The sequence below is a fragment of the Pyrgilauda ruficollis genome, unplaced genomic scaffold (genome assembly GCF_017590135.1).
Source record: "Pyrgilauda ruficollis isolate IOZ18807 unplaced genomic scaffold, ASM1759013v1 scaffold3, whole genome shotgun sequence".
In the NCBI taxonomy this organism is placed as follows: Eukaryota; Metazoa; Chordata; class Aves; order Passeriformes; family Passeridae; genus Pyrgilauda; species Pyrgilauda ruficollis.
The window spans coordinates 14811181-14827118 of record NW_024524377.1 but is presented as its reverse complement, the minus strand read 5'-3'; the positions used below and the strand labels follow the sequence as shown (position 1 = coordinate 14827118).

The following is a 15938-nucleotide window of genomic DNA, read 5'->3' as shown; positions in this document are numbered from 1 at the left end:
TTAAAGCCAACATTGTCCCTGCACATGGCCAGAGCCCACTGTGCCCACATCGAGGGAGTGGGGCTGACACAAACCCCACAGGGCACAAAGCCCACAGGGGCACTGGCCATGCCTTGCTTGCCTTCACTCCTGCTCCCTCTCTGACACGTCAGAAGCCACACACAGCTCTGAGCACCACAGTAAAGTACAAGAGAAAGTACCAAATATATGAGCCAACTATCTCTTACTGCCCTAACACATACCCAGGAATAACTACAGAGTCCAGCTGGCCCAGAGTCAGCATCTCGTGCCCAGCATATATTTGTTTCCATAGCGAATAAAGTCTTTCATATGACTGAGAAATGATGATGTGAAAACATTGGTTCTGGTGAAAATCAACCTAAACTTGCACAGTAACAAAGACCATATGTTCATGATATTTGAAGATGAAGACAGTCAGAAGTCCTAAGCTAGGCACATTGTCTGGGCAATTCCAAAAGCCACAGTGTGGCCCCTCACACTGCTGGGGCTCACACCTGCAGCCCAGGCACGTCCCCAGCCACAGCCTGGACACCGAGAACTCTGCAGGATCCAGCCTGAGCAGGACAGACACTTGTAAGAGCCCCTCAGCCACTGCCAAAATGCTGAAGTATCCAGTTTCTGTCACAGCTGAGCAATACAGGAACCCTAAGTCTGGTCATGAATTCCCAGCTGAAATACTTGCTCAAGGAAAATGCTGGTTTTCAGGAAAATCAACATGTCATTTTCCACTAGACAAATCTCCCATGACACAAAACAGGTTTTAGACTCATGTGTGCATCCTGGCAGCACAGACAGATAATGCACTTTGATTAGGTAGTACATTAACAAAACATTTAAAAATATATTGCTAGAAATCCTGTCTTTAAACTGCAAGTATTTCCATTTTTCTCTCTGATTCAGGGCACGGACAGATCAAAGTAAGAATAGAAATCAGGGCTTTTGTTTGGCTCTGCAGCGAAATAAACAGAGAATGACAAACAGACATGACAAGCATGTAAATCTAAGCAAGTAGAATAAAAATAAAGTCAGGATTCAAATTTACATATGACAAAAATAAAGGATTGATTTTAGAAATCCACATATTAATGTAAATTAAAGGAATACAAAAAGAGCCTATTAATTCCTACATGTCAACTTTTGCAAAACAGAAGCCAGAAATTATTACATATGCAAGGTATTTACAAACAGTCATTCAATTTGTCTGTTTTAATTAGAAACTGAAAGAAAAACAGAGTTCCATCATTGTTACACCATGATCTTTAGAAAGTGTATTCCGGCCACATTGTAATTCTCTTTCTATATTATTTATTTAGCAGTCCTTGAATTATTTTCACAGGAATCATCCTGTAGTATTACAGCTATTAAAAATCATTAATATAAAAAGTATATAAATTTTATTTCTGTTCTATTTTGGAGATTTTATTAATGTGACAAAAATAACCCTTCCACTTATTCAAATAGAGAAAGCATAAAGTGCTCAGTGAAAGTTTCTGTCTTACTCCCAAAAAACTTAAAATCTAGTAATATAAAACCTGCTGACTCTTCATTTTTTCCTTTGAAACATTCCTCTATACCCTAGGATGTATGAAAAGGGAAATAGTTGTAATAATTACGCATACTAATATATATAATACATTAGAAAGAAGCTACAGGAAAGTAACAGAAATAGCAGTTCATTATCTTTCTGTTGCTAATTAGGCATTTGCACGTTTTTTTCTGGACCCAAAAATTCAAGAAAATGAGAGCAGAAATATCTGCCAGAGAAAAATATAGTGACCAACAAAGGAGTCAAAGCATGGACCACCTGTTTAGATGCTGAAGTTTTAACATCATAATTGGAGGTGTCAAAAGCAATCAGCATAACAGTCCAGAGGACTTTTAAACATTGTGTCCACTTTTTTTTAAGGAGAAAAATATGTAAAGATATACATATAAGGAATAAAAAGCCACCACCAGTAAGGATGTGAAGTTTTTAAGAATAGCATATGTTCTTTTTCTGTGCCAACAGAAGACCTCAAACTTTGATTTACCCATATGCTGGAGTAATCTGAAAGAACACAAGTTTTACCTTGAGGCAGAAAGACATGTTTAAATAGCTCTACAACTTTGGACAGCTTTCTGGATCATGGAACAACAAGTTTGGGTTTTTTACTGTATTGAGTAACAATCAAAGATACAAGGTAGAGACAACAGGTAATCTCTTTTTACAAAAAAAAACCCCCACCAAAGTAACCCCAGACTCTAGCCAGATTTTAAACAGTTGTCATGGTTTATTACTTCTTTTGTTTGAGCTGAAAATATGGGGTTTAGGCTGCTACAAATGCTGAAGGCATAAACCACCAACTTCCTACAAGAGGGAACAAGAACAGCAGCAGCCTCACCATTCCACTCTTTCCTGCCCTCTCCTCACCAGCCCCACTCCAGCACTCCAAGCAAAACGGGTATTTACATGTTGTATGGGGTAAATACAGAATTTTGTTCTTCAAGAGTGCACTGTAATACTTTCAGTCATTATAAAGCTGAAGCCTCAATTTTTCCTGCAGTCTACCTACATAAAGCATGTGAAGAGCTGCATTCTTCGAGAATTCATCAGAGCCATTCACACAGTTTTAGGAATCAAATGCACAGTGTGGTATAATTGAAATATTCAGGGTACATGCAAAGAAACTTAATACATTACAGATAAAACCATGCTATAACTGATGCAACAGCTTTCCTATGTAATAAAAAGCCAGTATCAGCACAGTTTTAAATTTATGTTTTAAAAATTTGCATATATAAAAAATGTGTCTTTTTTAGATAATGTGAAATTGCCAGAACTTTGACTAGAGCAAGAAATCACACAAAAAGCACTCTTGCATGCAAAGTCAAGCCACTTATAAATCAAAATAAGGTCCACATTTGTTACAGCAATAGAAGTTTGCATTTGCAGATACAGTTTGCCATTTTTGAGACAGTCCTGGCAAATTTTTTTAAAAAATCATCTCAGTAAATTAATGTCACATGTAACATATTCTTCCTCCCCAAAATGTAGAACTTAAGACATTTAACTGTGTATTGTGGTTGTTATTCAAAATCCAAGATGTCTCTAGAGCATCAATGACACAAACTCAGAACAGTGTAGTCAGACACAAATCACAGTTAATGGAAATGAACTGGATGCAACCAACACAGCAAAGGAAACTAAACCAGAAAAGAAATTGCTTATTTTTCTAAGCCATACATATGGCTTCCCATTCAGGAAAAAAAAAAAAAAATCCTCATTTTCAAATTTCTTCAGTCTCCAGATTTTTCACTACAACTAGTCACCGATTTTCTAAATCTAAATGGTCAACACTGTCCAGATCAAAACTCAGAGATTGGAAAACAGTATGTTTTCTTCAGTATATGATAAAATTATAATTAACGGAGCATCTCTGCAGGCTGAATTGTATTTATGCCTTTAGGCCTCCTGATGAACAACATTTTCAATCAGTGGAGAATCATGTAACTCCCACTGTACCTCCGTAACTACAGGGAGATTTGATGTTCACTAACGATATACAATTTAAGAGGACGAGGAAGAAGTCACTTTAGCTGTTTTTCTAATGCTAGGTCTGAATATCTCAAGCATAATTCACATGAAGTCATGCAGTATAAACTACAATGCTGTGATTTGCAGTTTTATAAATTGATGCAAGAAAATAAACTTAATAAAGAAATGGCACTGTCCTCCCACCAAAACAACAAATTCCCCAAAAACTTCTCTTCAGTGTGCCACAGCTGCAGACAAAGGCCTGTGGTATTTTTAAAAATCACTATAGCAAGAATTTGCATGCTGACAGGAAATTGATAGGAAGACATGGGTGTACATTTGAAATGATCTGAAGCCCAAGCAAAAATAGGTATTTATACTACCTCTGAACCTTCAGGGAGTTTACAGAACCCAAAGGATAGGAGATGAGGAAGGTACAGAGATGAGATGAGCCTGTTAGAGACAGACACAACAAAGACAGAGCAAAATAAAGAAATACAAAGATGAATGATAGTTTTATACATATAGATTACACATTTTATCATGGGTACCAGGAATGTAGAGAAAGAAAGAATAAATATCAGATGAAAATGTTCATAAATACAACTTATATTTTAGTAGTATAAAAACCTGTGGAAAATACAACCTGATTAAACTATATATTTGAGAATAATCTAAAACAAGAAATACAGCATTAGCAACCTTAAGGCAGAATTAACTATCGTTGAGTTTGTCTTCTCTTCAATGAAAGCTGAAGCAATTCCCCTGATCCATATCCAATACTTCAGAAAACTTGTGAGTATATCGATGGTATTGGTTGTGATTTACTCACAAAATGCAAGTGCATGGTCATATATTTAGGAATTCCTCCCCACCCTCTTCATGGGGCTCCAGGTCATATCCAGCTTTCTCCACGTGATGGTATTGACATGGGAGATTCACGTGCTGTAAGCTTGCTCCAAATCAAGCTGATCTTCAGCAAAGATTGGTAAACTGAAGGAGGTAACTAACACCATAACATAACTGAGAATTTTGACTTTTCAGAATACTGAAGGATGCTATCCTAAATTAGGACAAGCATAGGTTCCAATACCTCTGCTTGTGCTCATGCTGCCACAAAACAATGAAGTCCAAACCAGCCCATCACACTAACTGAAAAAACTGGGAAAAGGTTTAAAAAAAGAACATGTCAAAATGAACAGTTTCAGCAGCTCAAGCTATTAACTTCAGAGATCCCAAATCTAATATGCCATTGCTTCCTTCAAGCTCCTTAGAATACAAATAAACCTCTGCTTGGAATTTCAGAATTTCTCAGAATCAGACATGACACGTGGTGCAACCCAATTTTCACACAAACAATGTGCCTGCTCTGATGTCAAGGGAAAAGAAACTCTTATAAATGGCGTAAGTATGGAACAGAAAACAGGCATAAGATCTTGTTATTGTGGGTAAAGAACACTTCAGCAAGGTGCAGGAAAATAAAAGTAACTTAGCCTCCCATACTCCTCTCCCGAGTTCCTTCCTCTTGGGCTTTAACCAGTACAATGTCTGTTAGATTTCATTAATTTTTTTTTAATATATGCATAAATGAATAAAACATACATGCCCCTAGACCAAAAGTGAAATAGCCAGTCAAAACTTTTAAATGTTTATGTGATGAAAACTTCTTTTCCTACATTTTCACACATCAGTTATTTTTTTGTGCCACATGTGCTTGAACTCTGCATTTCAGAACCCCTTTTATAAAAGGGGAGAGGCTTATGAAATTATTTTAGCACTCCTATAAAACAGAGAGGTGTCATATATTTGCAGTTGTCTTTGGCTTTTTAGGCCACATCATAGGAATTTACAAACACAGCTCAGAGGTATCAGAGTGTGAAACCTACTCATCTCAATAAAAATAGGTTAAATTACTTTATAAAGCAAACTTTCTAAAGATGAATTTTTTTTTCATTTTACCAATGAAAAATTTCATATTTTTACCTGTCTTTTACGGTATTTATGCTAAAATCACTTGCCACCCTCTGCTTTGGGTATTTGGTGTCAAATTAGCCCATAAAAAAAAAAAAAATCATTTTTTCTGCTCTTATGCCAAATTTGACTGTCGTTTTTTATTGGAACATCAAAAGCAGGCTTTTAATTCTCACAGTTTTGATGCCTAATGAAAAGTGAAAGTTAAACACAGCATGGCAGCATTAAAAATGCATGGTAAATCCATAGCACCCTGACATCTTAGCCCTGCAGAGGATGTGAAGAAAAGCCATTGTAAACAAAAGATAATACTACTAAATACAAAGCAAATTAATTAGATGGTCTGACAGATTCATAAACAAAGAAAAATGGAGGGAGAACATATGTACAACTATCTTCCAGCAAAGATATCACAATGGCCTGTCAGTAGTGCTGCCATATATTGAATTAGTTTATGTATTCATTTTCAGACTTTGCTCTTGAACATCTGAAAATTGACACATTGATAAGCTACTATTGTCAAGAACTTGGACAAAGAAGGGAGTTTGAATCCTCAGCTGTACCACATAACCCACAGATCAGGGACTTTGAGCTCTGAATCACCTTTTTTACAATCAACAAACTGCTAAGGATTTTTTCCAGCTCAATTGTCTAACACTAACCCCAAATTTAACCAAAAAGACAGCTTCCTTTTGTGCAGAAAAAGTGTTCCCATGTCTCATTTCAGCAGGAACAAGTGTCCCTTCCAAAGCTGCTGGTCAATGCAGGAGACAGCCAAGCATGCATTAGCACTTCAAGCATGCAAGTAGAAGAACAATGCCTCAAATTGATTTAAAAACATCTCTGTCCAAAAAGTTCATGCTTAGGACTCTTCACTGTAATTTAGATAGAAATCTGATATACTTTCACATAAGCTTCCTGAAAATTATTGAATCTCTATTTTTTACATACATATATAATTTTTATTATGTCTATTAGTACATTGAATTTAAATTAACACAGTAAAAGTGGTTAAGATTTTTTAACAGAAATCAAAGCACTCTGAGACATTTCTACACAAGCACGTGAACTATGCATTTGGCATTTTTTCATCTTCCAAAACAGGGACAGACAAATGAAAAACTGTAATATGTCTCCCTACTTAAGGGGATCGCTTAACCACTGAGTATATAAAATTAGTGTGTTTAATATGGACTTAGATGCTATCCTGATGAGAATTTATTTTTGGAGGAATTTAGGAAGAGCCAGGAAGTTTGCCAGAAGAAACTCAGGCAAAAGCAAGATGTTTCTGGAGTGAATTACTGCATCAGTTCCACTAACAGACACAAAGTTACTGAAATTGAGCTCATGATAATTTCACAGCTTGCCCTGAAGGTTCTTCATGAAGCAACTAATGCCTATTTATTACATAAGATCTAGTGCAAAAAAGCTTAATGGAATGCAAGCTGCCATCTTACATCCTGTGGAAATTAAGTACAGGATCATTATATCATTAACTTTCTCTAGTGTCTCCTGAATATTAGTTTAAAGTCACCTGCAAAAGCTGTACAAATCAACAAGAAAGTTGCCTTAAAAAGGATGGACAATCATCCTACTTACATTTATTTTTGTGCATTCATATGCATGATCACACACATCTTAGTAAATATTATTTTTTCCTTACTCTTACAATGACACTTTGCCACAATTAAGGTTTCTATTTAATATCCTCATCAGATGAAATTGCTTGTTGCCTTTTAGGTCTAGAATCTTCCCCAGGGAAGCAACTAGATTTAGATCTCCTGAAACTTTATATGGCAGTGATTGAAAGAAACCTTCTTCCTTGAAATCAAATTAACCTTTATTATATATAAGCAGCCCCATCTTTCCAGATCAGCCACTCAACTGCTCTTTGCCTTCTGTCCTATGCCTGAGAGCACACAAATTCCTCTAGCAATCCTGACCTTTCCTGTGCTACGGCTGTTTCCTCACTCCCCACTTCCCAAGGTGAAAAGAGAGCTCAGTAGGGCTCTGAAACAGAGTGACAGCAGAAGGGACTGGGATTTCACTACAGTTGATTTGTGGAATAGGAGTTAACTGAAAAATATTTGCAAAATTTGGCTGCAAATTTCATAACACAGACCTTTGTTTATGCAAATAAGGAAGTGGCAATAAGAAATTATCTTTCAATATGATAACCTGCAACAATAACACACCTTGTAAGGTCTTCTATAAAAGCAAGGGGGAAAAAAAAGTTATGCCAATATTTTACTCTAGAACCATTCTGCAAACATTTCTCATTTGCATTATTCTGATTTTCCTAAAAGGGATTTTTTGAAAGAACAAGGTACAGCCTTTGTGACATCTCTCCAACAGTGTCATACTGAAATGTTTGCCTCATTTTTCAATCCCCCAAACTCACCTATAAAATCTGAAGCAGCAGTTGAGTTCTAGCTAATGAATACACTGTTGTAGACTTAGAAACTATTTAAGCAATCCACCACCTTTTAAATAAATAGGTCCTGGAGAGTCAACAGAAGTCAAAAATAGTCCTACCATATTCCTGGCACTGACAGAACTTGTCCACAGCTCAGAACAACCCTGTGCAAAGATGCTCAAGCTCAGTCTGAGAAATTGCACAGGATACCTAAAGCTGCATTGGAAATAACACACCATGCCAGTTACCCAGGATACCCAGCACAGCTTCCAACACCTCAGCAAGACCCTTGAATAGCTCTGCCCAGTCCTGAGTTGTGCAAGGTAGCCAGATTTCAAATTTGAGCAGGTATATTTCTGAATGCATAAGAGGAGCCAGTCTCATGCAAAAAGTACCATTTTTACAGGGTAGCTTTTCAGAGCAGAATCACACTGTTAAGCTGTGGGTACAAAGCACATGCAATACCAAACAGGCAGATGCTATTGAAGGCTCAAAATGCAAAATAAAGCATTACCATTTTTATCCATGGAATGGGGCTCAGACTGCTTCTTTCCAATATCAGCAAACGATCTTACAATTGGGATCCTGTTGCTCAGCTTCTTCTGGTTCTGATGGTGATGCTGTTTCAGTAATGCCTCATGCACTCTGTGACGAACATCCTCACTGAGCTGCCCAGAACCCACCTGCTGGTCCAGAATCATGTCTGAAAATATATACACAAACATAATAAAAGAGGGGAAAGAGGAAACTATTTATCTCTTAAATTGCAATAATAATAATATTAGTACCCTATAGGATTACAAATGAAGTGCACCAGTTCCTGTAATGCAACAGAATTAAATGTAAGTTTTAACTAGAAGTGTTTCACTTTCAGGGGGAGAGAAACAGGGGAAGGGCAGGGACAAAAGGATGCTATTAATATTAAAAAATCCTGAAAAAATGATGCTGTTCACAAATTAAGGTCACCTATGCAATGACTTTGAAGTCAGTTCTTAAGCACTCTTACTGCATTTAAATATAACATATTTAAATCCAGAGTTATGATGGGTATAAGATGTCTTGTCTTTTCCAAATTCTATTTCCTACAAAGGACTGGCTGTGAGGAAACATTTTTTTTATTCCCCTTGTTATTTACCACAGGAGATCACAGTCTTTCTTTCTTGCAGCTATAATTGCAATACCTTCAGTGTGGTGACTAACAATGCAATGCAAAGAAAGTTCAGGTAAGATAATACAGAAAAATTGCTGCATTATTTGTCAATACCAAATAGAATCTATTTATATTGCCAGATGTAGTATCATGTAACATGTTACTGCAAGAGGATAATTTCGAGGAGATGAGAGCAAAACTGATCCCCCTGCTAAGAAATTACAACCATTTTTGCAGTGCACTAGCAGAAAATAGTTTTACATATTCATATTCAACACTATTTGCTTGTTTATAAGTGTAACTCTACTTGTATGGTGTCATTCCTGGAATAACAGTATATTTCAAATAAAATATTGAAATATATTAACTGTTGAGGATGATGTCAATATTTAAGATTATCCATTTAGGAGAGAAAATTACAGGAAAACAAAAATCAAATCCCTATCCTCTTCCTTTCCCTAGGATGCTCTGCTAGGCTTGTTAACAGCCACAGAAGTCACAGGGCTGGTGCCAGTGTGATGACTAACAGTTTTTATTTCCTGCCAGAAAGAAGAAAGTGGCTTACTTAGAGTTTTTTGGGTTTTTACAATAACTACCCTTTTACTGTTGCACTCCTACCACATGTAATAAGAGAGGAGGCATTCAGTTTTGGAAAGAGTGAAGATGTGCTTTCTTGCCTTGGTATTTCCCTCCAGCTGTCATTCTTTTAACGTAGACCCAGTGCAGTAGAGTTGCAGGAACTCAAATATAGTCAAATTTCTGACAGATTGCATTGATTGCTGTATTTTGACCCTTTTTTTCAAGCCCTGCACAGATGTGAGCTAGAATAAGAAAGACTGTGTCCATTCACCCCTATCATTATGGAATTCCTTTTCAGTTTCTTCCCAAGCTTCTCAAAATATTTTTTAAAAGCCCAGGCCCCTGCTATATCAGTAACAACCTTAATTGCAAAGATTGTCTTGAAAACAAGAGCAGCTTACCATGCTTACCAATTCCAAGAGTAAATGGCCAAAAAGAACATTTTAAACATTTAATTTTCAAAATAGACTGTAATCACTTAATCCTGTAAGTAGAAGAGCCTACATGCTCACATCAGTTGAAGCTGAACATATTTTCAAAGCCCTGGTCTTCACTTTTGTATCTAGAACAGGCAGCCATTTCTTCACACTCCATAAGAAAAAAAGGAGGAAAGAATCTTTGTTTTAAAGAATTTTTGTCTTGAATGCCCTTTTAAATTCTGCACAGCCCCCTTCTAGCCAGAGACACAGCTTACCATTTCATTTTTCAAGGATGCTTCACTACCATAAGAAGCTTTCAGAAGGACGTGGAATCTGTGGAATATCCAGCTGCACAGTGCTACCCGTTCTGTTAAATGCTCACCCTGTAACATTTCTGCTGACATCAAGTCAGTAGAAGTAGGATAAAGTAGGATGTTTCTTCAGTAAGGAATCTTGGTGGATACTGGAACCACAAAATCATTTTTTCAAGCTGTTAAAGACAGATATTCTCCCTGACCTGGTCATTTAAAAGAATTCAAAGAAACTCGGGGTTTCATATATTTCAAGAATGTTTTCTCCATTCACACTCAGTTACAATACATCATCTGTATAAAATTAATTTTGTGAGTAAATGTGAGCAATGTGAGTACTTTAACAAGCTATTACAGTAACTGAGCTGTAACTCATCACCACCTGTGAACAATTTACCCAGGCTGTGAATTACAGCACTGGGGTGCAGACAATTTGTATCAGTTCAAATGCAGCATGGCTCATGTGTGGCCCAGCAGAGAAAATTCCATCTGTCCCACCTCTAGAGTCGGCAAGGATGCAAAAGCAGGCTGGCTGCTTCCACTCACTCTGGAGGTGTCTGTTACACACTGTAGCTTTCTACAGAGACGTGGCCAGACCCACGTGGAGATCCCACAGGTCCAGGAAAATGGACAAAAAGGAGGCTCTCAAGTGTGGTGAGAGCTCGCTCCCCACTGCACCAGGTTCACAGTGTGCTCATCACCTCATGTGCAACAACACACAGAATGCTCAGGTGAAACACAGAATAAATTTATAGAAAACATACTGGATTTCTATCAAAATACCTGTGAAGTCCAAAAAGAAATTACTGGGCTCATGTTCTCCTGATGTAGGTTAGCACTGACAGCTTACAGAAGAAACTGAATTCTGTCTATACCAGCAAAGGTGCTGGTATTCAGACTTCCAAATTTTATAACTGTACAGTTGTAGGACAAAATTAGAGATTAATGACAAAATGTAAAATACACAGGCTTTTATGTGCATCACAATTGCAGTGATAGCTGACTACAAAACCTAATTTAACAGCCACAGTTTTTCTGGCTTGTGATCGTTGCCCTTAAAGACAGGGACAAAGAAACCAAGCAACCCTAATGCATTGCTTTATGGAAGACATTCAGGTGGAACACCATCCTTTATCTTGATGGGTCTCTAAAGAGGAACCCAAATATATCCTTCCCTAGTGAGTAAGGAAGGAGGAGCAATACAAACCCAACAATCAGGATTCATGGGCTGCACTTGTGAACCAAGACCCATTTACATCGTTTAGCTTGTTTATAATCACCATTGTATCTAAGCTGGCAGATTTAGCAGCTCATCCAAGAGGGCAGAGCACTCCAGTGCTTCGAGACACAGATTCTATTTCCAGCTTTATCTGAAATTATTTTGTTCAAATATTCAAGTATATAATACTTGAAAAGAATGAAAAATGTCTGCTTTTTAAAATAACAGTATGTAATTTTACTGAAAAACAAGAGCCAGTATTTCACAAGACTGTAAATTGCAGAGACAAGGCCAAAATTCCCGGCTTGCAGTTCAAAACTGCAGGCACAGTGAATGCCTCATAAAAATAAATTTTGCAAGCAAAGATTGACTTGTGCATCTAAAAAAGATTCCTACAGTTGTGGCTAACACGGGAAAACACAAAACAACGACACAAAAAGACAGCGCTACTTAGAAGTTGGAAGGAGATCTACAATTTACCCGCAGACAAAGGAACAAAACCTGACAGTTTCTCTGCAGAGGTTATTGCCACATGCTAAGCTGAAAATAAAGCAAACAAATGCAGGAACCTGGGTAGTGAGAAGGTGAAAGCTGAACAAAAGACAGGTGTAGGGTCAAACAGAGAAGCAGATTACTCACAGGCAATCCCACGCTTTATTACAGTGTTTGTAATAAAAGTTAAATGTACCATAAAAGCACTGTCAGAAACATAACACAGTGTGAGTGCTGCAGATGAAACAAAAGGTTCCAATGAAATAAAATCTCAACTTGAACCAGTTAAAATATGTGGTTATTATGGAATAATATAGCTTAAAGCAAACAAAGGTAAAAGAAGACTTGTTCAGATTGAAAGCTTAACATGATATTAACGAAATCAATAAAATTGCACACTTGGGATGTAATGCCCTGAGTTGCTGAGCACAGAGTCTGGTGACCTCAATCACAAGATTAAGCTGTTACACAGATTGAAAATTCAGTCGTGAGGAACATACAAAGGACTGCTTGGGAAAAAATAGTCAGATCTTGGGAAAAAATAGTCAGATCTTGGGATTGGAAAGGAAGGGTAGATTCAAACTTAATTTTAAAAAGAAACCATTATTACAATTAAACCATTTAAAATAAATGGGAATATTTCAAATATGTGCAAGTAGCCAAAGCTCCACTGTGAGGCCACAGTTTGTATTTGACAAGATTTGACATTTGTTCGCAGAACACTGCACAACTACAAGATATATGCAAGTTCTATGGCTCATGCTGGAAAGAAAGTATTGCCATTAAAGGCTGGACTGAATAGTTTTTGAACCAAACAACAGAAAATGGCATCATATGTTAAATAGAGGAACCTTTTGGGTTCATTCAGTGGTTATAATCAAAAAACCAGATGGTAATCTGAGAATCTACATGGTTTCAAAGGAACTAAATGAAAATATCAAAAGAGAACATTTTCATCTGCCAACTTGAACAACACAGTGAAGCTGCTCTCTAATGGTACCGCCAGATTCTGGCAAATACATCCTCAAGAGACAAGTTCCAAAATAAACTGTTTTGATTACATAGATTTTTCAGACTTCCTTTTAGCATATGTTCTATACAGAAGTGATCGATGAAATATTACTACATAATGTTCAAAGGAATTCCTTATGCATGGAGTGCTAACTTACTGATACAGGAGTCACTGCAAAGACATATGAAAAAATAACGTCACGTATTAGAAATAACTCCCCCAAAATATGTGTAATAAAAATTGCATTTTTAAACAGGATAAAGTTCAGCAGAGGAACTGAGCTCCTTGCCAGAGACGCAAAATCCATCTTACAAAAATTAAGAACAATTTGAGAAATTCAGGAACATGCTGTTCTGATGTATGATGACAGTGTTGGAAATTCATCTCAGAAGTCTCTATTATAATAAGATGCTGTCTGTGAATTCAGCACCATAGGTATAAATAAGCTCTTTTGCAGCAAGGAAAATTGCGTACCTCTCCAAAGAAATACACAATCTTGTAGATGAAGTAATTTTTGTATATGACAGTTGGAATGAAAAAGACCTAATAGAGAATGGACATGCTGGAATAGAGGATGATTTTAAAATTCTCACCACATAAACAGTACCAAAATATTTTTATGCAGAACTGTCAGTATTTCTAGGGATAAAATACAAAATCCATGGTCCTGCAAACCATGCAAACATTACAAAAGATGGTTTTCATCTGTACATTTTACCACAAGCCCATTAAAGTTTTAAAATACATACTTTAATAACAGAAATTCTCAAGGGCTAAGCGCTAAGAGTTTAATGCATTAGTGAGTGTTTATAGATTAAAAGCCTTGAGTAAAACAAATAGGAATTCTTAGTTTCAATTTAGAAATAAAGTTTAAGTACACCTCTTTCAAGGATATGAAGACTGGTAATGCATTAATAGCAATGTAATTTGATACTGGAATATAGCCCAGATAGCAAGACATCACCAATAAATACACAGCACACATTTCTCGCTAACAGAGGCGAGTAAGAGGAAAGTACATGTGCACAAATAATGTATTTGTTCTCAAAAGATGATGCATTATAGCAATGTAGTAAAATTATCAAAAGATTGCATTAAAAAATCAAAATGTTAAACTATGAATCAGAAGCACAATAATCAAATTTAATTCAGGAGTGCCCCTTTAAACCGTAGGGCATAACCTGTTTTCACAAACTCTCCTAGAGGTGGTGTACACAGTAACAGGGAAAGAAAAGCAAAAGTGATCACCAGGACTGTTGGACAAGCCTGGCGTGAGGATGGATAGCAAGCCAAATAACAAGAGCTGAATGTCGAAAAAAAATTTGAAGCAGAGAGGTGAGAGCAACCATTTCCTTAAATTCTAAAGTGTCAGGACTGTCAGATACAACTGGAATAGACAACAGTTCCTGGTGAAAACAGCATTTGCCTTCTATAGCACAAGATAAGTACGATTCTAACTACCAGCATAGTATATGCAACTGGCTGGAACAAACAATAAAGGTTTCCTGAGTGTGGCATCACTTCCATGATGCAAAACCAGCACATTGAGAGGTATCAGTCCTGCCTAATCTTCAAGTCCAGCAGTCATTTTTAAGTAAAAAGAATTATTTGTCATATCATTTGGAATTATCACATTTCTAAGATCCCCAGCACACACACCTTAGTGGTGTGCTTATTACCACTACCATCGTCTTTCCTTCTTGCAGTGCTGCCTACTGTGTGCCACACTCCAGGCAACATTGTCTGATCACTGGAGACCAGGACTTACACAGTAAAGTAAAGTATAGCAGTAAAGTAACAAATTACAAAGGGACTTGATTGAAGAAAAGTTAAACAGAATTGCTACAAATAATATTAACAGAGAAAATAATTGCACAAATAATATCAACAGAGAAAAGTAACCGGAGCAACTTTATTTCTGGAGAAAATAGAAAAAAAAAAATCTCTTCAAAGAAACCTGACAGAATGTGAGTAATTTACAGAATGATTCACTTGCCTGAAGCACCTGCTGCAAAGCTTTTTAAAAAAAGAATAGTTCATTGCTTATTGAATCTGCAGAGGAGGAAAAATATAATCTTCTCTCGAAAACCAAGCACAGCTCATGCAAACCTTATCATGTGTCAGGTCACATTATCAGAGAGGGATGCCTAGCACTTCAAGCAAATAATAAAACAAATAAACTGCATCCAAATCTGCCACAACAACAGATACCTTTTAAATTAAAATGGTACATTCCATTTAATCAAAGTCATCCTAAAGCCTCTTCTCAGAATAGGTTTTCCTAATCAACAAACCAAGATAAGCCACAACTAGCTGACTTATCATAGCATGAGGGTAACTCCCCAAATCCTCTGCTGAAGAACTTACTCCTGTGGTGAGTTTCAACATTACTATTACAAATGCTCAAATCCTTGGCCACCTTATTAGAAACAAAATCAGTACAACTAAGGATTGAGATTATAAACAGTAATTAATTGGGTTCTCATTATATTGGAAAATATACAGTATCTTTCAGAAACAGGGAAAAAAAAGGATGCTCCCTGAAGTTGGGGGTTTTTTGCATTCATCCTTACTTTTTTTACCTACTAAAAGAAACAATTCTGGAAGGGCTCTCACAGCTGACTACAGACTAAATCGAGTGATTTCTGGATTAAAAAAGTAAAGCTCAAGATTGAAAAACCCAGTGGACTTTTTAAGCAAAAAAATGATACAAGAACATTAAGCAGCTGACCAAAGTAGTCCTTAATTATTTATAAATAAGTAATAAAGCAGCATACTGATAGACACCTTTGTTCTTTCAAATGAGCTGCTTTATTCTTCATGTTTATCTTTTA

General features: G+C 36.7%; 1 protein-coding gene across 1 annotated transcript in view; it reads right to left on the bottom strand.

The window, feature by feature from the left end:
* The window catches only part of SLC4A10 (solute carrier family 4 member 10), a 113082-nt gene that overhangs the window by 43931 nt on the left and 53213 nt on the right, over window positions 1–15938 (bottom strand). Inside the window, exon 6 of the mRNA XM_041473223.1 lies at window positions 8437–8625. Within this exon, the coding sequence (XP_041329157.1) occupies window positions 8437–8625 (189 nt within the window). The remainder of the gene's footprint in view (window positions 1–8436; window positions 8626–15938) is intronic.